This window comes from Erinaceus europaeus, chromosome 10 (genome assembly GCF_950295315.1).
Source record: "Erinaceus europaeus chromosome 10, mEriEur2.1, whole genome shotgun sequence".
Classification (NCBI taxonomy): domain Eukaryota; kingdom Metazoa; phylum Chordata; class Mammalia; order Eulipotyphla; family Erinaceidae; genus Erinaceus; species Erinaceus europaeus.
Window position 1 is genome coordinate 6,497,921 of NC_080171.1, and position 23,780 is coordinate 6,521,700.

General features: G+C 44.0%; 1 protein-coding gene and 1 long non-coding RNA gene across 2 annotated transcripts in view; one reads left to right on the forward strand and one right to left on the reverse strand.

Annotated features, from left to right (window-relative positions):
- TMEM38B (transmembrane protein 38B) overlaps nt 1-2,153 on the reverse strand; it is a 40,997-nt gene extending 38,844 nt beyond the window's left edge. The window contains exon 1 of the mRNA XM_007516165.3: nt 1,973-2,153. Coding sequence (XP_007516227.1) covers nt 1,973-2,084 — 112 coding nt within the window. The 5' untranslated portion in view covers nt 2,085-2,153. The remainder of the gene's footprint in view (nt 1-1,972) is intronic.
- The window catches only part of LOC132540822 (uncharacterized), a 478,519-nt gene that overhangs the window by 52,568 nt on the left and 402,171 nt on the right, over nt 1-23,780 (forward strand). The gene's annotated exons all lie outside the window — the stretch shown is intronic.

The following is a 23,780-nucleotide window of genomic DNA, read 5'->3' on the forward strand; positions in this document are numbered from 1 at the left end:
TTGGGGGCCTGGCGGTGGTGCACATGTTACCCTGCTCAAGGACCCGGGTTCAAGCCCCTTATCCACACCTGCAGGGGGGAAAGCTCCACAGATGGTGTCGCTGGGCTGCAGGTGTGTCTCTGACCCCCTTCCTTCTCAAGCTCTCTCTGCCCTAGCAAATCAAACAAAGAATGTTTAAAAATCTTAGGAAGTATCAAATGCCAAGTACAGTGCGATCCTGAAATGTGCTTCTGGTCAAGGATACAGTGTTGTTTGGATTATCTGTTCTGATTAAATACACTATTTTCCTTTATGGAGGCCAAAACTACCGAACCATTTAGACTAAGCTATATATGAAATGGATCATATGCCCAATGGTGATGCAAAAAAGACTTTTATACCTCAGCGTCAGAGGCCCCAAATTCAATCCCCAACACGACCATAAGCCAGGGCTGAGCAGTGCTCTGGTCTCTACAAATTTCTGTGTGTCTTTCCTTGCAGTGTGTGTGTGTGTGTGTGTGTGTGTGTGTGTGTGTGTAAATGTGTGTGTGTGTATCTGAGTGTGTGTGAGTATATGTGAGTATGTGTGCGTATGAGTGTGTGTGTGTGTGAGTGTGAGTATGTGTGTCAGTGTGTCAGTGTGTCTGTGTGTGAGTGAGTGTGTGTGAATGTCTGTGTGGGTGAGTGTGTGTAAGTGTGTGAGTGTAAGTATGTGTCTGTGAATGTGGGTGGATGTGTGAGTGGGTGGGTATGTGTGTGATTGTGTCTGAGTGTGTGTGAGTGTGTGAGTGTGTGTGAGAGTGTGTGTCTGAGTGTGTGTGAATGTGTGTGTGTAAGTGTGTGAGTGTAAGTGTGTGTGAATATGTGTGTGGATGTGTGTGAGTGGGTGGGTGTGAGTGTGTGTGTGTCTGAGTGTGAGTGTGTGTGTGTGTGTGTATGAGTGTGAGTGTGTGTGTGTGAGTGTGTGTGTCTGAGTGTGAGTGTGTGTGTGTGTGTCTGAGTGTGTGTGAGTGTGTGTGAGTGTGAGTGTGTGTGTGTGTGTGTGTGTCTGAGTGTGAGTGTGTGTGTCTGTGAATGTGAGTGTGTGTTTTAAGACTGTCCACAAGAGTCAGGCAGCATCACCCTCAAACCCTCAGTCATTAACTCTCTGGCCCAAGTAAAGAAAGAGAAGCCTCACCTTAAAGGGGGAGAGGGCTGCTACAGCGCACAAGGACCCGGGTTCAAGCCCCTGGTCCCCACCTGCAGGGGGAAAGCTTCACAAGCGGTGAAGCAGGGCTGCAGGTGTCTGTCTCTCTCCCTCTCTATCTCCCCTCCCCTCTCAATTTCTGTCTCTATCCAATAATCAATTAAAAAAAGAAAGAAAAGAGCGAGTGGGATAACTGGAAGAGCAACGCAATCAAGGAACCAAGAAGTCTGTATAATAACCGCACTCTCCCGAGAGAAGCGGAGGGACTGAGGCTCAGCACCCTCTCCCCACCCCGCCCCGCGGTGGGTGGATGGACTTGCACAAAACCCAGGCAGAGGGAAATGTGGGCGACAGCCACGTGCATGGACTATTTTCTAAAACAAGAAGTACTTTTAGGGGCCGGCGCACATGTTACGGTCAATGCACAAAGGACCCGGGTTCGAGGCCCGAGCCCCCCCCCCCCAGGGGTGAAGCAGGGTTGCAGGTGTCTGTCTGTCTCTCCTCCCAGCGCCCCCTTCCCTCTCAACTTCTACCCAATCAATCACTCCTGTCCCCCACCCCCGGGGTCATGACCTCCCGGCCTCAGTTTCTCCCTCCTGTCCCCCACCCCCGGGGTCATGACCTCCCGGCCTCAGTTCCCCCTCCTGTCCCCCACCCCCGGGGTCATGACCTCCCGGCCTCAGTTTCTCCCTCCTGTCCCCCACCCCCGGGGTCATGACCTCCCGGCCTCAGTTTCTCCCCCCGCGGGAGAGGCGGCCGCGGGACCCCCACCCCCCAAGTACACGGACCGGGGCGCCCCGCGCTCACCCGGCTGATTCTTCAGCGACATGAGAGACACCAGGTAGTGCGCGATGTCGAAGAACGGGAACATGGACGTGCGGGAGAAGGCGAGCGTCAGCTCGTCCCACGGGGAGCTCATGGCGACAACGACCCGCCGCCGCAGCAGCCGCGGCACCCAGTTCTCGGCGCGGGGGAGGGGAGGGGGCGGGGCGGCGTGCGCATGCGCCCTGGGCCCTGAGCCGCTCGGGGGCGGGGCCACGCGGTTGGGGCGGGGCTTGTATGGGCGGGGCTTAGATGGGCGGGGCTGATGTGGGCGGGGCTGCGCGTCCTGGGAGCAGCTGGCTCCCGGGAGCACAGAGGATTCAGGGTGGGCGGCACGCTGAGTGCTGGCAGCCCCGCTTCTCCTAATAAGGGTCCTGCGCCAGAGCCCGGAGAATAGGCAGCTGGGTAAACAGTTCGTGGCACTTACAGACTTGCCTCATATTTGGGAGCTATTCTCTGCCCTAACCCAGCTTTCTAGCCCTATCTCCAACGATGACACCATCTCCCCAGACAATACCTTTAGCCCACCTGCATGTTAGTTGTCAGGCTCAGGCAAAAATTAGTAAAGTCCAGGTTCAAGCCCCCGCTCTCCACCTGCAGGGGGGTCGCTTCACAAGCGGTGAAGCAGGTCTGCAGGTGTCCGTCTCTCTCCCTCTCTGTCCTCCCCTCTTCTCTCCATGTCTCTCTTTCCTATCCAACAACAACGACATCAACAGTAACTACTACAACAATAAAACAACAAGGGCAACAAAAGGGAATAAATAAATATAAAAAAGTAAAGTAAAGTCATGGGCCATTGGAATATACCTGAAATAGACCTACTAGCTTCTTCCCACAGGAAGTTCCCTAAGTTCACCTGTTTTATTCCAATCTTTGAATTCCTGTTTATTAAATATTTTGTCCTGCTTTATAACTTACCAACTTTCAGCCACCAAGTTGCAGATGCTACCATGATACCATCCTGACTTCCCTGGGCAGATGACCTCACCATGTTTCCTGGAGCCTCCCCTCCCCAGAGCTCTGCCCCACTAGGGAAAGATAGAAACAAGCTGGGGGTGTGGATCTACCTTCCAATGCCCATGTCCAACAGAGAAGCTATTTCAGAAGCCAGACCTTCCACCTTCTGCACCATGGTCCATGCTCCCAAAGGGATAAAGAAAAGGGAAGCTTTCATGGAGGGGATGAGACGCAGAACTCTGGTGGTGGGAACTGTGTGGAATTGTACCCCTGTGATCTTACAATCTTGTTAATCATTATTAATTCACTAATGAAAACATTATAATATATAGAGATAAACATGAAAAGTTATGGTAACACACAGCAACGTGCATTATTATTTTTAAAACACTTAACGAGGTACTTTTAGGGGCCAGTTGGTGGTGCACCTGGTGGAACACACATGTTACAATCAATGCAAAAGGAACAGGGTTCAAGCCTCCATCCCCACCTGCACAGAGAAAGCTTTGCAACTGGTGGAGCAGGGCTGCTGGTGTCTCTCTGTTTCTCTTCCTCTCTATTTCCCCCTTCTCTCTCGATTTCTGGGTGTCTCTGTCCATAAGTAAATATGATTTAAAAAAATTTAAAAGAGGTACTTTTACAGTTTCTGTTTAACTGTTGATAGGGTCAAGACTGATAGACTCAAGACTTATGGTCCTCATGGAAATCCTGTGGGAGGGTCACAAGGTAGGCCATCTGCCAATACGCCTTTCCTATGGACAAGGGTTCAAGCCAACACCGTGAACACCGGGGGACTCTTCCAGTGCTGTGACATCTTTCTCTGTGTGTGTGTCTTCATCTCTCTCTACGTATATCTAAAAATGTGGACCCAGAGTGGTGGAGCCCTGGCAACAACAAAAGTGTTGTGGTGTCCTCAAAAAATATCTTGGCCAGTTTTTTGATCTTTGATTTAATTAGGTTATTTAATGTCAATGTCTATGAATTTTGGATACACAGTTCAGAATGAAGACTCTCAGTTGGGTTAATTGCTATGAAGGTGAAGCCCTGATTCTAAAGGGATAAGGAATACCAACAAAGGCCTTAAAAGGACGAAGTTCCTGGATATAGATCAATTGGGTTAGAACAAAGCAACACTCGACACTCCACTTTGTCTTGTAGAAACCAACCGTAATTGTGTTTACAGCTGTTTTTGAAGAGAAAGGACAGTGAGCAGAAACTCACACCCCCATCTCAGTTCCTGTACACCCAGATACTCATCCCTGTTTCTCTGACTTGGTGGTTAAAAGGCACTGCCTGCTCACACCCAATTTCTCCACCGGTTTTTTAAGAAATAGTCAAGACAGATGTTTTCTGCCCATCCTTCTGTCGCTATAAATGTTCCCAGAAATGAAGGGAAAGAAAAGTAGAGCTGGGTTAAGCTCACATGGCTCGAAGTGCAAGGACCTGTAAGGATCCCAGTTACAGCCCCAGGCTCCCCACCTGAAGGAGGGTCCCTTCTCGCAAGCCATGAAGCAGGTCTGCAGATGTCTGTCTTTATCTTCCCTTCTCTGTCTTGCCCTCCTCTGTCGTATGCTTTACATTGGTTTGTTCTAGCCCTCCCCCCGCCAAGAGAATTGGATCAGGCCTGCTAATTTCGCGGGCCTGCTTGGCCCCGCCCCAAGGAACCCCGGGAGAGGGTTCCTGAGTTCAAGAGTGCGAGAGTGACAGAGTTCCTGAGTTCGAGAGTTGCAGAGTTACAGAGTAAGAGAGAGTTCCACAGTGGAAGAGTTTCAGAGGGTTCCCCAGTACGAGAGTTGCTGAGTTCCGGAGTTCGAGAGTTTCAGGGTTACAGAGTAAGAGAGAGTGCCAGAGAGACAGAGTTCCTGGGTTCCTGAGTTCCAGAGTAAAAGAAAGAGTGCTTGCGCCGCCACAAAGAGACAGCAGAGTTCTGTTTGGTGATTAGTTTGTCTTAGTTTATGAATCATTGTTCCTGAATAAAGAAATACAGCTTCCCTGCCCAGCCGTGTGTCCGCGAGTCTCTGTTCACCACTGCAAAGCTACCCGCCCGGCAAGAGCCTACAAATTTTAACAACACTCCTCTCTCAATTTCTCTCTGTCCTATCCAACAACAACAACAATAATGACAACAATAAACAAGGGCAACAAAAGGGAAAATATACTCTCTAGGAGCAGTAGATTCGTGCGGGCACTGGGTCCCAGCAATGATGTTGGAGGCAAAAAAGAAAGAGAGAAATGCTGGGAGTCAGGCAGTAGTGCAGTGGGTTAAGCGCACATGGCACAAACCACAAGGACCGGTATAAGGAACCCGGTTCGAGCCCCCGGCTCCCCACCTGGAGGAAAGTCTCTTCACAGGTGGTGAAGCAGGTCTGCAGGTGTCTGTCTTTCCCTCCCCTTCTCTGTCTTCCCCTCCTCTCTCTATTTCTCTCTGTCCTATCCAACAATTATGACAATAATAACTACAACAATAAAACAACAAGGGCAACAAAAGGGAATAAATAAATAAATAAATATTAAAGAAAGAAAGAAAGAAAGAAAGAAAGAAAGAAAGAAAGAAAAAGAAAGAGAAATGCTTCTGCCTCCATGCACTTTGAACTTCAACAGAATGTCTCTCTGCTTGCCAGAGCTGGCCAGGGACAAGTTCGGCATTTTGTGTCAAGAGGTACACATTTGATTTCAATGTCATTCACCTAACATTTCTCAAACAGCCATGGTGCGAGAGTCACATCATAAACTTTTAAACATACAAACACTATATCATGCCTCAAGAAGAAGCTTGTGCTTTCCAGAGAGAGACTGATTTTTTTTTTTAAAAAGGACACATATAGTTGTACAAAGTTAGTCATGTCAACCATCAGGACCTGTCCTAAGGCTCTTCTGAGAAGAGACAAGTCAAGTCTTGGCTGGACTACAAAGTGAGAAATGAGATCAGAAAAGAGAAGAAGTCCTGAAGTGGCCTGCCATAAGCCAGGCAATTGAGCTCCGGAGTCTTAAGTCATGGTCCTAACAAAGGTAGTGGAGGTTGAGGACAGTAGAAGCAGGGGCTCCGACTAGAATGATGAAACAAATAATAGCTCCTGTATCGGCTCAGCCTGTAGAGCTAGAAACTGAGTCCTACTGGTCAAAGGAAAATATGGGAAATGGGAGAGTAAGTTTATGGATGGAGAGAAAAAGGAAAGAAGACGATAGAGCAGTTTTGAGAATGGAGAGCATGATTTATAAGAGTCTATTTTCTATTTGATTGTCAACAAAGTATACTGGCACCAGGAAGTCAGAAGTATATAATAAGCTTCTGGGTAGGTGAGAGACCAGGAGAATGTGCTCTGCCAAGGGAGGCCTACACTGCTTTATTTCACTTAGTATGTACTTATTTATTGACATTTATCAGACCTTTGCTGGAGGGAATGGTGTTAATTTAAAAATATTTATATTTTTAAAAATCTATCAAGTGTCTTTGCATTTTCCCCCAAAGATGTGCTTTCTTTTTTATTTAAAAAAAGGAGCCATTGACAAAACCATAGGATAAGAGGGGTACAACTCCATACAGTTCCCACCACCAGCTCTCCGTATCCCATCCCCTCTCCTGATAGCTTTTCTATTCTTTATCCCTCTGGGAGTATATACCCAAGGTCATTGTGAGATGAAGAAGGTGGAAGGTCTGGCTTCTGTAATTGCTTCCCCACTGAACATGGGCATTGACTGGTTGATCCATACTCCCAGCCTGCCTCTCTCTTTCGCTAGTAGGGTGGGGCTCTGGGGAAGCGGAGCTCCAGGACACATTGGTGGGGTTGTCTGTCCAGTGAAATCTGATTGGCATCATAGTAGCTGGTGGCTGAAAAGAGAGTTAACATACAAAGCCAAACAAATTGTTGACCAATCATGGACCTAAAGGCTGGAATAGTGCAGATGAAGAGTTGGGGGGATCCTCCATTTTGTAGATAGCTAGTAGGCATATTTTAGTTATATTCCAAAGGGCCTGTGGCTATACTAGGTTTTTTTTTTTTTTTCCCTGAGCCAGAAATCAGATATGCATGTGGATCCAAGTTATTGTCTAGGGAGATGATGTCATGGCTGGAAAAGGGACAGAAAGCTGGATCAGGGATGAGAGTAGCTCCTTAATACAGGAAAGGGGTATAAATATTGTTGACTGTAAACCCCATCAATTTGATTTGGTCTGGGGCCCATATTCAACTTAGGGGCCTATGTGACCTCTGCATCCCCCTAGATCCAACCTCACACTCTGTGGTCATAAGTAGGAACATTCCAAGTTGCCCCAATATCGACCCATCTTCCTCAGGTATAGCATAGAGTATGTTGTCCAGCCTCCCTTTGTTGGATGGAACATTCCATCCAAGTTGAGGGCAAGATCCTATGGAGGGCCCACAAAGGGATTTACTTTATTGTTCCTGATAGAGATGAACGGTACCAGTGGAGAGACGCCGGGCTGGGCTAACTTCACGGACAGTAGAGAGATGACCAGGGACTCATGGCTGAGCTGGGAAGCAGTATCTCGTTTATTAATCAGATACATCACCTTTTATGCATCTCCTCACCAGAAGTGGCAAGGGAAAGGAAATGACTAGGAGAGGGGCAGAGCAAAAAAAAAAGAGTGTGAACAGAACATAGAAAGCTTCCATCTAACCAGTGGGGATTAAACCAATACCCTGCAGGCAGGGCAGGACCCAGGTAAAACAGTGATTATGTAAATAGACCACATCATAAGTAATACAAGCGAACCTAATGTGATGATCAAAACAGAAGGTCTTATAAGCAGAATTTAGAAGCATACCAACAGAGAGAGGGATTTATTCAAGGTCTAGGCCCATCATGTCTGTTTGGGAATCTCAGGACTCCCCAATTAGGGCCCCAGCTGATGGGGTGGCCTGATAGTGACTAAAGAGTCATAGTTAAAGTATGCCAGTCTCTTGCCCTTCTTCAGCTTTTGCAGTCCTTGCTTTGCTAAGGTTAGCTTTGGAATGAGTGGGAGAACTGTAATAGGAAGCAGGTGAGGAGGGTATCTAAGTCTAATTAGATACTATTTCATTAGGAACTTTATACTGACTCACTGCAGACTACTGTGTACTTTTGCTTTCAGGTATATATTTTGCCCTAAATTATGGATACATGTGAACATATGCTCTATCTCAGGGGACCTGGTCTATATCTAGGTTTTGGGACTTTGTTAGGAAGTGAACTGACTGGAATGGAATTAGAGAATACTATGAAAGGAAAGGTCTCACCGGAGTAATGAGGCTGAAGGGTTGACATTCCACACCTGAAGTCTCTGGACACAGAGGGATACAGAGTTCTGGTGGTGGGAACTGTATGGAGTTGTACCTCTCTTAGCCTATGGTTTTTGTCAGTGTTTCCTTTTTATAAATAAAAATTTTAAAAAGCTTTAAAAATGGTGTGTATATAGGGTTTGAGCTCAATTAAAAAGAGATTTTTGGATGGCCTACTATGTTCTAAGTATTTTGCTAGATATCAGAAGGCCCACCTTAAATACTAAGTATTCAAAAGATAGGGTAATTATAGTAAATCTACATGTTACTCCTTATTAGGAAAGGATAGACTTGTTAAAATAGTTCTTTAAAAAATATTTTACTTATTTTGGGCATAGAAATCAAGAGGGGTGGGTAGAGATAGATAGCATAATGGTTATGCAAAGAGACTCTCATGCCTAAGACTACAAAGTCTCAGGTTCAATCCCCTGCACCACCATAAGCCAAAGCTGAGCAGTGCTCTGGGGGAAAAAAAAAAAAAAATCAAGAGGGGAGAAGGGGAGAGAGCTAGAGAGACACCTGCAGCACTGCTTTCCCTCTTATGAAGCTTTTCTCCACGGTGGGAGGGAGCAGGGGGTTGGACCTAGGACGCTGAGCATTGTAGTATCTGTGCTCAACCAGGCACACCGCCACCTGGCTCCAACTTGTTAAAATAATTGTCATGTGTGGCCTTCAAGGAAGGCACTTCCTATTACAGAAACTTTATTAGAACTCTAGGAAAGAACTCTAAAGAAAGCAAACAAGGAAGTCAAGCGGTAGCACAAGTGGGTTAAGCACATGTGGCCTGAAGCCCCGGGCTCCCCACCAGCAGGAGAGTGGCTTCACAGGCGGTGAAGCAGGTCTGCAGGTGTCTGTCTTTCTCTCCCCTTCTCTGTCTTCCCCTCCTCTCTCCCATTTCTCTCTGTCCTAGCCAACAACGACAGCATCAAAAACAACAATAATTACTACAACAATAAAACAACAATGGCAGCAAAAGGGAATAAATAAATATTTAAAAAGAAAGAAAGAAAACAAGACACCTGTATTTGTTCTACTTCTGGATTCTGCTGGCTTTTTCCATAGCTTTTTGTACACTCTAATCGTTGGAATTATAGTGTTGTGAATCCAGAGGCAGAACTTGAATTTTACCTTCCAGTGGCATTATATTTAACCATTTTGATTTTACAAAATTAATGTGTTTGACTTGGATTGTCAAAAATGCTAAATCCAAAGTACAGCTTTGTAACATCTATAAATTACATGTATATTACAGACGGCACCATTCTGGGGTGTATTTAATTTCACATTGAATTCGATAAGCAGCACTGTAAAATAATCAAAGATTTTTTTTAACAATGTAAATAAAACAGTTTACTTTCCCTATATATTGTGACATAAAGGAATTAATCATCTCAAGGCACTACAAATGACCTAAAATTTGTTTTATTTCATAGTAAGCTGGGGCGCTTTTTTTTTTTTTGCCTTAAGACTAAGGGAGAGAAAAATCTAAAAGAAAACAAATAGTAATTGATAAATAGCAAGTTCTATCTATTTAAGACCTTGGGAGAATTATGTTGTTTTGGTGGTTGTCTCACTGTGGGGCAGGGGGACAGGGGGGTGGAAGGGAAAGCACACAGCTTTGGTGCTGGAAATGGTGTAGAACCACACTTCTATTATTTTGTAATCTTGTAAATAACTATTAAATCAGTAATTAAAAATTGTCATCTCCATTTTAAATATGCTTACAGTATTTCATTTTCTTTTCTTTTTTTAACCAGAGCACTGCTCAGTTCTGGCTTATGGTGGTGAGGGGGATTGAACCTGGGACTTTGGAGGCTCAATTGTGAGAGTCTCTTTGCATAACCATTGTGCTACCTTCCCCCATCCAGCATAATTTCTGATTAGTTCTGTAGACTAATAAAATAGACCAGATTACAAGGAAATGGAAAATGAAGAGAAGACAAGGTTTTAAACTGGTGACAGCAAAAAGCAAGATTTGGGAAAACTTTTCCCAACTTTTGAAAACAATTTACGAATTTAGAGTTATTACAGTTAAAACTAGTACAAGGATTAGGCAGTGGGGCACCCAGTAGAGCACACCATGCTCAAAAGACCCAGGTTCAAGTCCCTGGTCCCCACCTTCAGGGAAAATCTTCACAAGTAGCAAAGCATTACTGCAGGGATCTATCTTTCTCACTCCTTCTCTGTCTCTTGATGAACATAAGAAAGAAAAGGAAAGATAAAAAGGAAAAAGACAGGGCCCCAGAGAGCAGTGGATTCATCCTGCTGGTGCCAAACCCCAGTAATAACCACGGTGGCAACTACAGAAATATAAATAAATAAATTAATAAATAAGAAGTAAAAAAAGAGATAAAACTAACACATATTATTCTCAATCCTTTAGAAAAAAAAACTAGTGTAATTGTATGAACATCTGAAAGAGTATTCACTAACCATACTCAAAGCGTTTTAGCTCAAAAACATACAAACCATTAACCCTCACCCAACAACAAAATAATATATAGACATATATATATATAGCTAATTTTTATAAATCAAGTTTCCCAACAGTGATATTATTAATAGTTGGATTGAGCAATTATTTGTTGTGGGTATAATCATGTACACTACATGATATTTCACAATTACCCTTGACCTCTCCTCACTGTATGTCTATAACACAGAGATAGAGAGAGAGAGAGAGAGACATCAATGTAACAGACATAAATGCCCAAATGTAGGGTAGAGAAAAAAAAAACCTAATAAGCTATAGTTACAAATGAATTAGGGGACAGACAGTATGTTTCTGTTTTCACACAAATTTCATGGACATATCAGTAGCATTAGTCACCAAGTTATTCCAGAACAACTCACATTGGCCTGGTGGTCTCATGTCACACAACCTTTTGGTCTGCTCATGGATCCACCCAGGTCAAATTGGCTCCATCCTGAAACCTGATATCACAAAAGGCCATGCCAGTTCTTTCTGCTCTGCAGTGCTGCTCTGTATCCACTGAGTGGCATGGCTCTCACTTTGGGAAGTCAATGTAAATAATCCATAGCTAGTAAATTTCTGTGTCGAGGACAGGATTACATTTCTAAACTACAGTCTTCTAGTTAGGCATTTTTGTTCCACCTTTATTTTGCTATGTATTTTGTAATTCTGCCATGCCAAATGATCACGCTGCACCAAATATCTGAAGACAAAATGTACTTGTTTTTACTTCAACTTTTTAATGTCTGGCATTATGAAGGACAATGAATGAAAGAACACCAGTGGCCCTAAATGTAGCCACTGAATTCACGCTGTCGAATGAGATGTCAGTGCATGCGATAAATGATATACCAGTGCAAGAACATGGTCACTTCACTCCTTAAACTCAATATGTATTTTAAAATAAATGCCTTTGACTTAGCATCTTGGAAAATAGAATTTCATCCACTTTTTTTTTTTTGCATTGGAAACCAAAATCCTTTTTTTATAAATATTACTTGTACCTCTACTATAAACTATCGAAGAAAATGTGCCCTGCATATGTGACAAATGTGAATTTTCCTAACTTAAAAGCTGATGATATGGGGCAGAGGGTAGATCGCATAATGGTTATGCAAACAGACTCTCATGCCCGAGGCTCCAAAGTCCCAGGTTCAATCCCCCGCACCACCATAAGCCAGAGCTGAACAGTGCTCTGGTTGAAAAAAAAAAAAAAGCTTATGTTATTAAAGGGAATACTACTAATATTTATAAATGTAAAGACTGACCAAATTAGGGGCCAGGTGGTGGCACACTTGGTTCAGTACACACATTACAGAGCACAAGGACCCAGGTTCAAGCCTCTGGTCCCCACCTGCAGGTGTTCTTTTTGAGTGGTGAAACAGAGCTGCAGGTATCTCTCTGCCTCTTTCCCTCTCTATCTCCGCCTCCACTCTCAATTTCTCTGTCTCTATCTAAAAAAAAAAAAAAAAGCAAAACAGCCTCTACAATTACTTTTTTAAATATTTATTTATTTATTTCCTTTTGTTACTCTTGTTGTTTTATTGTTGTCGTTATTGATGTCGTTGTTGTTGGATAGGACAGAGAGAAATGGAGAGAGGAGGGGAAGACAGAGGGGGAGACAAAGATGGACACCTGCAGACCTGCTTCCCCACCTGTGAAGCGACTCCCCTGCAGGTGGGGAGCTGGGGGCTCGAACCGGGATAGTTACTTTGCGCCACGTGCGCTTAACTTGCTGCGCTACCGCCCTTATTCCCGGCCACTACAATTACTACCTATACTACACACTTGTGATGAACCTCAGCAGGCTGGTTCGTGCATCTAATCAATTTTATGTGCAGAAAAAAACAACTTCACTAGGGGAGTCCGGCAGTAGCGCATCGAGTTAAGTGCACGTGGGGGGGAACGCAGGGGGGAACGCAGGGACCGGTGTAAGGATCCCGGTTAGAGCCCCCGGCTCCCCACCTGCAGGGAGGTCACTTCACAGGCGGTGAAGCAGGTCAGCAGGTGTCTATCTTTCTCTCCCCCTGTCTTCCCCTCCTCTCTCCATTCCTCTCTGTCCTAACAGCGACGACATCAATAACAACAACAATAATAACTACAATAACAATAAAAAACAACAGGGGCAACAAAAGGGAAAATAAATAAATATATTTAAAAATTTAAAAAAAAACTTCAGTAGTTCTCTCTCTTGGGAGCTTTACTCTAGTGGTGCACAGAAAAATGAAAAGAGATTGTATAGTGACTTCCAGGAGGTGTGGCCATGGAGTAACAAAGATCAGATCAGATCTCCCCACAAACAACAAATAACTACAACTATAGTCCTAAACAGAACCCACCAACCACAGCTGAAACATCTACAGCTTCAGCCACCAGGCTGCAGATGCTACCATGACGCCAACCTGACTTCCCTGGGCAGACAACCTCACCCATGTATCCTGGAGCCTCCCCTCCCCTGATCCCTGCCCCACTAGGGAAAGAAGAAACAGGCTGGGGGTGTGGATCCACCTGCCTACACCCATGTCCAGGGGAGAAGCAATTACAGAAGGCCAGAACTCTCCCACCATCTGCACCCCATAAAGAATTTTGGTTCATACTCTCAGCAGGGGAGAAATCATAGAGGGGAAATGACCAGAGTGCTCTGACCTCCAACTTTATCAGAAACCAGAGAGGAGAAAAAAGGAGGGACATTTGGATATAATAATAGGTGTATGTGTGACTTGGAAAGGAAGAGAAGATGGGACAAAAAAAAAAAAGATTGTATGGCAAAATAAGTGCTATAACAGGCAAGGACCATACATGCAATGAGAGCTCTTCAAGGGTGGGTGAGCTTCTAACTGTTGTTAAAATTCTGAGGCTCTTGCTGGCCTGGCTAGCTTCACGGGCGGGTAACAGAGATGCGGAGACAACGGCTGGGCAGGGAAGCTGTATTTCTTTATTCAGGAACAACGATTCATAAACTAAACCAAACTAATCACCAAACAGAACTCTGCTGTCTCTTTGCGGTGGCGCAAGCACTCTCTCTTACTCTCGAACTCAGGAACCCTCCAACTGTGGAACTCTCGAACTTTGGAACCCTGCCGGGGTTCCTAGGGACGGGGCCAAGCAGGCCCGCAAAACTAACTGGACTGATCCAATTCTCTTGGCGGGGGAGAACTAGAACAACTCAATGTAAAGCATACAACATCTAACCCAAACTGGAATGGCAAAAACAGTGTACAAAGGGGCCAGGTGGTGGTGTACATGGTTAAGTGCACATTACAAAGCACAAGGACACAGGTTCAAGTCCCTGGTCCCCACTCACACTGCCTCTTGGTTCCTCTTGGTCTCTCTCCCTATCTATCTCTCCCTCCCCTCTCATGTTGTCTCTGTCTCTATCCAATAATAAATTAAAATAAAATTTAAAAACAGTATATAGCAGGGGAAACAGGTTTTTAGGAAATGTTCTAGAGTCACAATGCCATTTTATAAACCCCAGTGTTTTGCCTCTCATTCCTGGCGATGCAGGCAGGGGATTTCTTTCAGAAGGCAACTAGTGAATAAAATAGCAACAAATTAGGCTACTAGATAGTGGACATTCATCTCCATTTTAACTCACAGGTTCAGCTTCCAACAAAAAGAGACTTGCAACTTGACCAAGACACCAGTCTGCAAGTCTGAAATTTGTAACAGCTGTCTCCCAGAAGCCCAGTACAAGTCAGTGAACTGATGTAACAACTTCTGTTTAGAGTAAGATGAAGAACAGTTGTCCTGCAGACAACTCACCAGCTATTTATAAGTCTTGTTTATATATCCAGCCATAGAAGTATGGCGGAAGTATGGCCTGAAAGCTTGTTCTCCACCCCTTCCACAGCATGTTAGGGGAGCTTTAAGGTCCGATCAGTTAATACATTGTGTGGCCAGCATCAGACTCAGAAATCAGGTAATGTGTATACACTATAGAACAACAAACAGTCCAAAGCTCACAATGTCTTTGATCTCACTGGTCTGGAGACCAAACAACATGTTTCTGAATAATGCATGGGACATTGAAGAAATCAAAAAAGAAACTAAGAATTACCTCAATATCAAAGAAAACAAACCTGTGGATCAGACCCGACAGGGTACAGCAAAAGCAGTCCCAAGAAGAAAGTTCATAGCAATAAAGACCCCACACTCCTGAGGAGATATCACTAACAAACCATCTAACAACCCAACTGAATCAACAAAAACTGGAGCAGTAAAGAGACCCAACAGTCAGGAGGAGAAGGAAATAGTTAACATCAGAGCAAAAATCAGTGAAATAGAAAGCGAAAAGACCACATCAGGAAGATTAATGAAACCGAGAGCTGGTTCTTTGAAAGGGCAAATAAAAATAGATACATCATTAGTTACACTCACTAAGAGAACAGGAGAGAAAGCCATGGAAAATTACTCAGAAACAAGAAAGAAGATATTACAACAAAGGAGGCAGAGATACAAGGGATCATGCAAGACTGTTATGGACAGTTATGTGCAAATAAATTTGACAAGTTGGAAGAAATGGACACATTCTTAGAGACATATCAACTGCCTATTTTGACACAAGAAGAAGTAGATAAACTTAACAGACCAATCACTAGCGCAGGAATTGAAACAGTGATTAAAAGCATTCCCAAGAATAAAATCCCAGGTCTAGATGGCTATATGAGTGAATTCTGTAAAACATTCAAAAAACTATTATGGTTCTCAAACTCTTTCAGAAAGTGGAAGAAGAAGGAACACTCCCAAAGACATTTTATGACATTTTATCACTCTGACCTCCAAAGCAAGAAAGGGCCGCACAAAAAAAGAAAACTATAGACCTGTATCCCTGATGAACACTGATGTCAAGATCCTCAACAAAACCTTTGTTAACTGAATCCAACAACTTATTAAGAGAATACTCCACCAAGACCAAGTAAGATTCATTCCTGGGAAACAGTAATGGTTCAACATCCACAAATCAATCAGTGTAATCCACCATATTAACAAAAAGAAAGATAGAAATCACATGATCTTGTCCATTGATGCAGGAAAAGCATATGATAAGGTCCAACACCCATTTATGACAAAGGCCCTCAAGAGATTGACAGTGGTAGGAAAATTCCTCAACATAATAACGGTTACATATGACAAGCCTATGGCTAAATTCATACTCGGTGGGGGAAACATTGACAGCTTTCTCCTGATAAAGTCAGGAACTAGACAGGGATGTCCACTCTCACGACTTCTAGTCAACATAGTGCTAGAAGCCCTCGTCATTGCAATCAGGCAAAAAAGAGACTTCAAGAGAATTCAAAGTGGAAAGGATGAAGTTAAATTATCATTATTTGCAGATGATATGCTTTAAACCTAGAGAACCCCAAAAACTCTACAAAAAAATACTGGAAATAATCAATAAATCAGTAAAGTAGCAGGTTACAAAATCTGTTATCATACGTCTGTGGCATTTCTTTATAGAAAAAAATGGGCCAGAGGAAAGGAAGCAATCCCATTTACAGTTGAGCCCCAGAAGATAAAATGCCTAGGAATAAGTTAACAAAGGAGGTTAAGGACCTTTTCAGTGAAAATTATAAGACACTGTTAAAAGAAATAGAGGATGACACAAAGAAATGGAAGACCATCTCCCGTTTACGGATTAGAAGAGGAAATATCAATAAAATGGCAATTCTGCCCAAAGCAATCTACAAAGTCAGTACAATCCCTATTACAATCCCAATGACATATTTCAAGGGAATTGAACAACTTATCCAAAAATTCATCTGGAACTAAAAAAAAAAAAAAAAAACATGAATAGCAAAAGCACTTCTGAGGAAAAAAAGAATAGAAATGGAGGCATCTTAATGCCCAACTTCAGTTTATAGTATACAGCAATAGTAGTTAGAACAGTGGACTAATGAAACAGGATAGAGAGCCCAGAACTAAACCCACACATGTATAGGCACATTAAATATGACAAAGGGGCCAAAACTGCCTAGTGGGGAAAAGAAAGTCTCTTAAAGAAATGGAGCTGCACAGAGTGTGAGCTCAGGCCCACAGGGATGCAGAGATCACACAGGCTTCTGTGCTGAATAGGGGACCCAGACCAAATCAATGGGGTTTACACTCAACAATATTTAGACACCTTTCTCATATATGGGAGCTACTCTCTTCTCTGATCCAGTTATCTAGCCCTTTTTCCAGCCATGACATCATCTCCCCAGACAATAACTTGGGTCGATCTGCATATCAGATGTGAGGCTCAGGCAAAAACTAGTAAAGTCATGGGCCCCTTGGAATATACTTAAAATAAACCTACTAGCTATTTCCAAAACAGAGACCCCAAATCTTTGTCTGCAATATTCCAGCCTTTAGGTTCATGATTAGTCAACAATTTTTTGGTTTTATATGTTAACTCTTTTCAGCCACCAGGTTCCAGATGATGCCAACCAGACTTCCCTGGACAGACAACCCCACCAATGTGTCCTGGAGCCCCGCTTCCCCAGAGCCCTGCCCCACTAGGGAAAGAGAGAGACAGGCTGGGAGTATGGATCCACCTGCCAACACCCATGCTCAGCGGGGAAGCAATTACAGAAGCCAGACCTTCCACCTTCTGCATCCCACAACGATCCTGGGTCCAAACTCCCAGAGGGATAAAGAATAGGAAAGCTATCAGGGGAGGGGATGGATTATGGAGTTCTGATGGTGAGAATTGTATGGAGTCGTACCCCTCTTATCCTATGGCCTTGTCAGTGTTTCTGTTTTATAAATAAATATAAATAAAGAAAAAAGAAATGGGGCTGGATGAACTGGACAACCACATATAGAAAAGTGAAACTAGACCACCACTTAATACCATGCACCAAAAATTAGCTCAAAATGGATCAAAGATCTCAATATTAGACCTGAAACTGTTAAATACATAGGAGAACACATTGGTGAAACATGTCAGGACCTTAGCACTAAAGATCTACTTGGAGACTCCATCCCAAGGGCAAGGGAAACAAAACCAAAAAATATATAAATGGACTATATCAAACTGAAAATCTTCTACATAGTAAAAGACAATTCCATAAAAATAAGCAGGAAACCCAGAAAATGGGAAAAGATATTTATTTATTTTGGAAAAGATATTTACACGCAGCACATCAGATAAGCAGTTGATATCAAACATCTATAAAGAACTCATACAGCTCAACAAAAAGAAAAAGATAAATAGAAAGTTCTCTAGGGGGAGTCGGGCTGTAGCGCAGCGGGTTAAGCGCAGGTGGCGCAAAGCACAAGGACCGGCATAAGGATCCCGGTTCAAACCCCGGCTCCCCACCTGCAGGGGAGTCGTTTCACAGGCGGTGAAACAGGTCTGCAGGTGTCTGTCTTTCTCTCCTCCTCTCTGTCTTCCCCTCCTCTCTCCATTTCTCTCTGTCCTATCCAACAACAACAACAATAATAATAATAACTACAACAATAAAACAACAAGGGCAACAAAAGGGAATAAATAAATAAAATAAATATTTAAAAAAAAGATTAAAAAAAAAAGAAAGTTCTCTAGGGGGCCGGGCAGTATCGCAGTGGGTTAAGCACACATGGCACCAAGCGTAAGGGCCTGCGTGAGGATCCCGGTTCAAGCCCCCGGCTCCCCACCTGCAGGGTAGTCGCTTCACAGGCGGTGAAGCAGGTCTGCAGGTGTCTATCTCTCCACCTCTCTGTCTTCCCCTCCTCTCTCCATTTCTCTCTGTCTTATCCAACCACAACAACATCAATGGCAACAATAACAATGACGATAACAACAACAAAATGAAAAAAAAAAGGCCTCCAGAGCAGTGGATTGTGGTGCAGGCACCAAGCCCCAGCAATAATCCTGGAGGCAAAAAAAAAAAAAAGTTCTCTAAAGAAGACATACACATGGCCCACAGACATATGCAGAAATAATCCAATTCGATGGTCAGGCGGCAGCACAGTGGGTTAAGCGCACATGGTGTGAAGTTCAAGAACCTGTGCAAGGATCCCGACTGGAGCTCCCCCACCTGCAGGGGTTCACCTCAAAAGTGGTGAAGCAGGTGTCATCTTTCTCTCCCCTCTCCCTTCCTCTCTAGGCTTCTCTCTGTCCTATCCAACAATGACAGCAATAACAACAATAACAATAACAACAGTGATAAACAACAAGGACAACACAAAGGGAAAAATGGCCTCCAGGAGCAGTGGATTCATAGTGCAGGCACTGAGCCCCAGCGATAACCCTGGAGGCAAAAAAAAAAAAAAAAAAAAAACCACATTGCAATTCCTCTTTTGACCTGTGATGATGGACTTCCTCAAGAAAACAAGAGAAGTGCTGGAGAAAGAGGAACTCTACACATTGCTGGTGGGAGTGCAAACTGGTCCAGCCATTCTGGAGAATCCCTAAACAATCTTTTGCCTTTTTCTTTTTTGCCTCCAGGGTTATTGCTGGGGTTCAGTGCCTGCACTTGAATCCACTGCTCCTGGAGGCCATTTTTTCCCATTGTTGTCGATGCTGTTATTGTTGCCATTTTTGTTGTTGGATAGGACAGAGAGAAATGGAGAGAGGAGGGGAAGACAGAGAGGGGGAGAGAAAGATAGACACCTGCAGACCTACTTCACCGCTTGTGAGGTAACTCCCCTGCAGGTGGGGAGCTGGGGCTCGAACCAGGATCCTTATGCTTTGTGCCATGCGCACTTAACCCGCTGTGCTATCACCCGACCCCCTCTATTGCCTTCTTAAAGTCTAAGACAGCAGGAACCTTCCCCATTCTCTATAAAACCTGTATTTCTCCCAGTCCTGGAACCTCTTGGATGTGGCTCGTTTTCCTGCACGCTTCTCTCAGTTCTTACCATTTGATGCTGCATCTGCAGAGCTCAACCAAACCAATGCAGCCAGTGCCACCTCGACATGTCTCACTTCGAATTGTGTCCAGAGATGCCAGACGTGGTATGTCAACCCTTCAGCTCTAGTACTCCATCACCAAGTTGCAGATGCTACCATGATGCCATCCTGACTTCCGTGGGCAGACGACTTCACCAGTGTGTCTTGGAGCCCCGCTTCCCCAGAGGCTTACCTCGCTAGGGAAAGAGAGAGACAGGAGTATGGATTGACCTGCCAACGCCCATATTCAGCAGAAAAAGCAGTTACAAAAGCCAGGCCTTCCACCTTCTGCACTCTATAAAGATCCTGGGTCCATACTTCCAAAGGAATAAAGAATAGAGACATTTCCAATGGAGGGGATAGGAAACCGAACTCTGGTGGTGGGAACTGTATGAGTTATACCCCTGTTATCTTACAGTCTTGTTAACCATTATTAAATCACTAATAAAAAATTTAAAAATTTGGGGCCAGGTGGTGGTGCACCTGGTTGAGCGCATGTTACAGTGCACAAGGACCCAGGTTCGAGGCCCCGGTCCCCATCTGTAAGGAGAAAACTTGAGGAGTGGTGAAGCAGGGCTGCAGGTATCTCTCTGTCTCTCTGCCTTCCTATTACCCCCTTCCCTCTCAATTTCTGGCTGTCTCTATCCAATAAATAAAGATTTTTTAAAAAGCTTTAAAAAATAAATAAAAATAAAAATGTCTTAAAAGAACTTACCTTTTCCACAGAACTATCTTTGGTACTTTACTTAAATGAGGTTAAGGCAATTAGCTTGGCAGAGTTCCAAGACTTCAGCCCACAATCTCAGACCTTAGTTCATCATGAGAACTTGACAAGACAATGTGAACGAAACACTAAATCTAACAGGGTATCATTACAGAGGCAACAGAAAAGCCATTTGCAGCAAAATTAACACAAAGGTTAAGACACTTAAGTATTTATTTCTCTATTTCTGAACTTTAAACTACTAGCAAAAAGAATTTGAAACAAAATAGTCAACATACAGAAAAATTATTTTAAAATGCCAATAAAATTTTTTCAGGCAAAAGTCTAAATTCATTTGTAAATGGAGAGAGAGTAGTAGGGTTTTTTTTTTTCCTTTTAGTTAAGAAATGCTTTGTTCAAATACATGAAGAGGTTCACCCTCTTAACCTCTGCCCTCTGCTCTAACCAAAATCTATGGCTATGGGATTATAAGAAAAAAAAAATTAAGGTTTTTTTTTTTGTTTGTTTTGTTTTGTTTTTTACCTAGGTGAAGGAGAAAAGAAGAAGTCAGAAGAGGAACTATTCCTACTCTCCTTCTCTGGATGGAAATTGATGCACAGTTTGGGTCCTTTAAGGGTGGTGGAAAAGGAAATATGCTGAACTGAGAATGTGAATCAAGAAAACCTCAATCAAGTAATTTCAGGATGCTCAATCTTTTCAGCCCTGTAAGTGAACTGTAAACTTGAAATGACTCAGATCAGACATAGGAATGCAGCAGGCTGGGGGTGTGGGCCCACCTGCCAATGCCCACAAAGAGTGGAGAAGCAGCTGTGGAGGCCAAAGCTCCCACCTTCTGTACCCAGGGGCAGTGCTGGTCCACACCCCCAGAAGGGAAGAAATGATAGGAGGAAGATGGCCAGAGGGCTCTGAACTCCATCCATTAGGACCTGAAGAGAGAAAGAGAAAAAGGAGAAGGGCGTTTGGAAGCAATAATAGATGTAGGCATGACTTAGAAAGGCAGAGAAGATGGGACCATGAAAAAAGAAAAAAAAAAAAAAAAGCAAGTATATATAAGAATAGACAAATAGTTATAGAGATAGTAGTTAACCCATGTCTGTAACCTTGGGAGAACTGCTGCGGCTTCCAGTGGAGGGAATGGGGACACAGAACCCTGGTGGTGGGAATGGTGCAGATCTATACTCCTGTTGTCTCATAATTTTGCAAATCAATATAAAACCACTAATAAAATTAAAACGAGAGAAAAGACATAGAAAATAGAAATAGGAATTCAAGTGAGATTCTAGAGGGAATAAGAGTTTAGGAATAAGGGAAAGACTGGTGCTTTGCAAACTGTGACAGAGAAAGGTCTGAGGCAAGGGGCCAGCTGGTGATGCTCACTTTACAGTGTGCAAAGACCCTTTACAGTGTTCAAGCCCCTGTCCAGTCCCCACCTGCAGGGGGAAAGCTATGCGAGTGGTGAGGCAGAGCTGCAGGTATCTCTCTGACTCTTTTCCTCTCTATCACCTCCTTTCCTCTCGATTTCTGATTGTCTCTTTCCAATCAGTAGGTAAAGGTAATAAATAGGGAGTCGGGCAGTAGCTTGGCGGGTTAAGCACACGTGGCGTGAAGTGCAATGACCAGCATTAGGATCCCAGTTCGAGCCGTGGCTTTCCTCCTGCAGGGGGGTCGCTTCACAAGTGGTGAAGCAGGTCTGCTGGTGTCTATCTTTCTCTCCCTCTCTCTGTCTTCCCCTCCTCTCTCCATTTCTCTCTGTCCCACCCAACAACAGCAATGTCAATAACAACAATGATAATAACCACAACAATAATAAAACAACAAGGGCAACAAAAGAGAAAAAATGGTCTCCAGGAGCAGTGGATTCATAGTGCAGGCACTGAGCCCCAGCAATAACCCTGGAGGCAAAATCAATCAATCAATCAATCAATCAATCAACAAGAAGAAGAAAGGTACAAGGCAATCTTCAGATACCTACCATTTCTGGGGGATGATTACCCAAAAGCACAACAAACTTAGAAACTACTCTGCCGGGAGTCGGGCTGTAGCGCAGCGGGTTAAGCGCAGGTGGCGCAAAGCACAAGGACCAGCATAAGGATCCCGGTTCGAACCCTGGCTCCCCACCTGCAGGGGAGTCACTTCACAGGCGGTGAAGCAGGTCTGCAGGTGTCTATCTTTCTCTCCCCCCTCTGTCTTCCCCTCCCTCTCTCCATTTCTCTCTGTCCTATCCGACAACGACAACAACAATAATAACTACAACAATAAAACAACAAGGGCAACAAAAGGGAATAAATAAATAAAATAAATATAAAAAAAATTAAAAAAAAAGAAACTACTCTGCCAGCAGGTACCTTCCGCTTCCTCTGTAGAGCCTATATTTCCCCCAGTCCTAGAACCTCTGGGTAGGGCTCACTTTCCTGTATGCTTTTTTTTTTTAATTTTATTTATTTATTCCCTTTTGTTGCCCTTATTGTTTTTATTGTTGTAGTTATTATTGTTGTTGTCATTGTTGGATAGGACAGAGAGAAATGAATAGAGGAGGGGAAGACAGAGAGGAGAGAAAGACAGACACCTGCAGACCTGCTTCACCGCCTATGAAGTGACTCCCCTGAAGGTGGGGAGCCGGGGTTCGAACCGGGATCCTTACAAAGGTCCTTGTGCTTTGCGCCACCTGCGCTTAACCCGCTGGGCTACAGCCCGAATCCCTCCTGCATGCTTTTCTCAACTCATACCAAATGATATTGCATCCGCCGATCCCAACCTAATCAGCGCAACAAGTACCAAGTCAGCGTGTTTCACTTCAGACTGTGTCCAGAGACATAAGGTGTGGAATAGCAACCCTTCAGCCTCATGACTCTGCAAAACGGAGACCCCCCCCCCCCAACTCTTCATCTGCACTAATCCTGCCTTTAGGTTCATGATTAGTCAACAATTTGTTCGGCTCTATATATTAGCTCTTCTTTCAGCTGCCAGGTTCCAGATGCCACTGTGATGGAACCGGACTTCCCTGAGCAGATGACCCCACCAATGTGTCCTGGAGCTCTGACTCCCCAGAGCCCCACCCCACTAGGGAAAGAGAGAGACAGCCTGGGAGTGTGGATCCATCTGTCAACGCCCATGTTCAGCGGGGAAGCAATTACAGAAGCCAGACCTTCCACCCTCTGCATCCCACAGTGATCCTGGGTCCATGCTCCCAGAGGGATAAAGAATAGGAAAGCTATCAGGAGAGGGGATGGGATACAGAGTTCCGGTGGTGGGAACTGCTTGGAGTTGTACCCCTCTTATCCTATGGTTTTCGTCAGTGTTTCCTTTTTATAAATAAAAATTATATATATGTATAAAATAAACTACTCTGCACAAGATTATATATGCTAAGAATCCAGGGCAGCTAGCCCTGGATGCACAGAATGGCTGACTTCAGAATGGATAGAGCAAACCAATTCAGAGAGCATTTGCGGATGTCTTGACCAAGGTAGATGTTGAGTGACATAAATATACACACACACTCA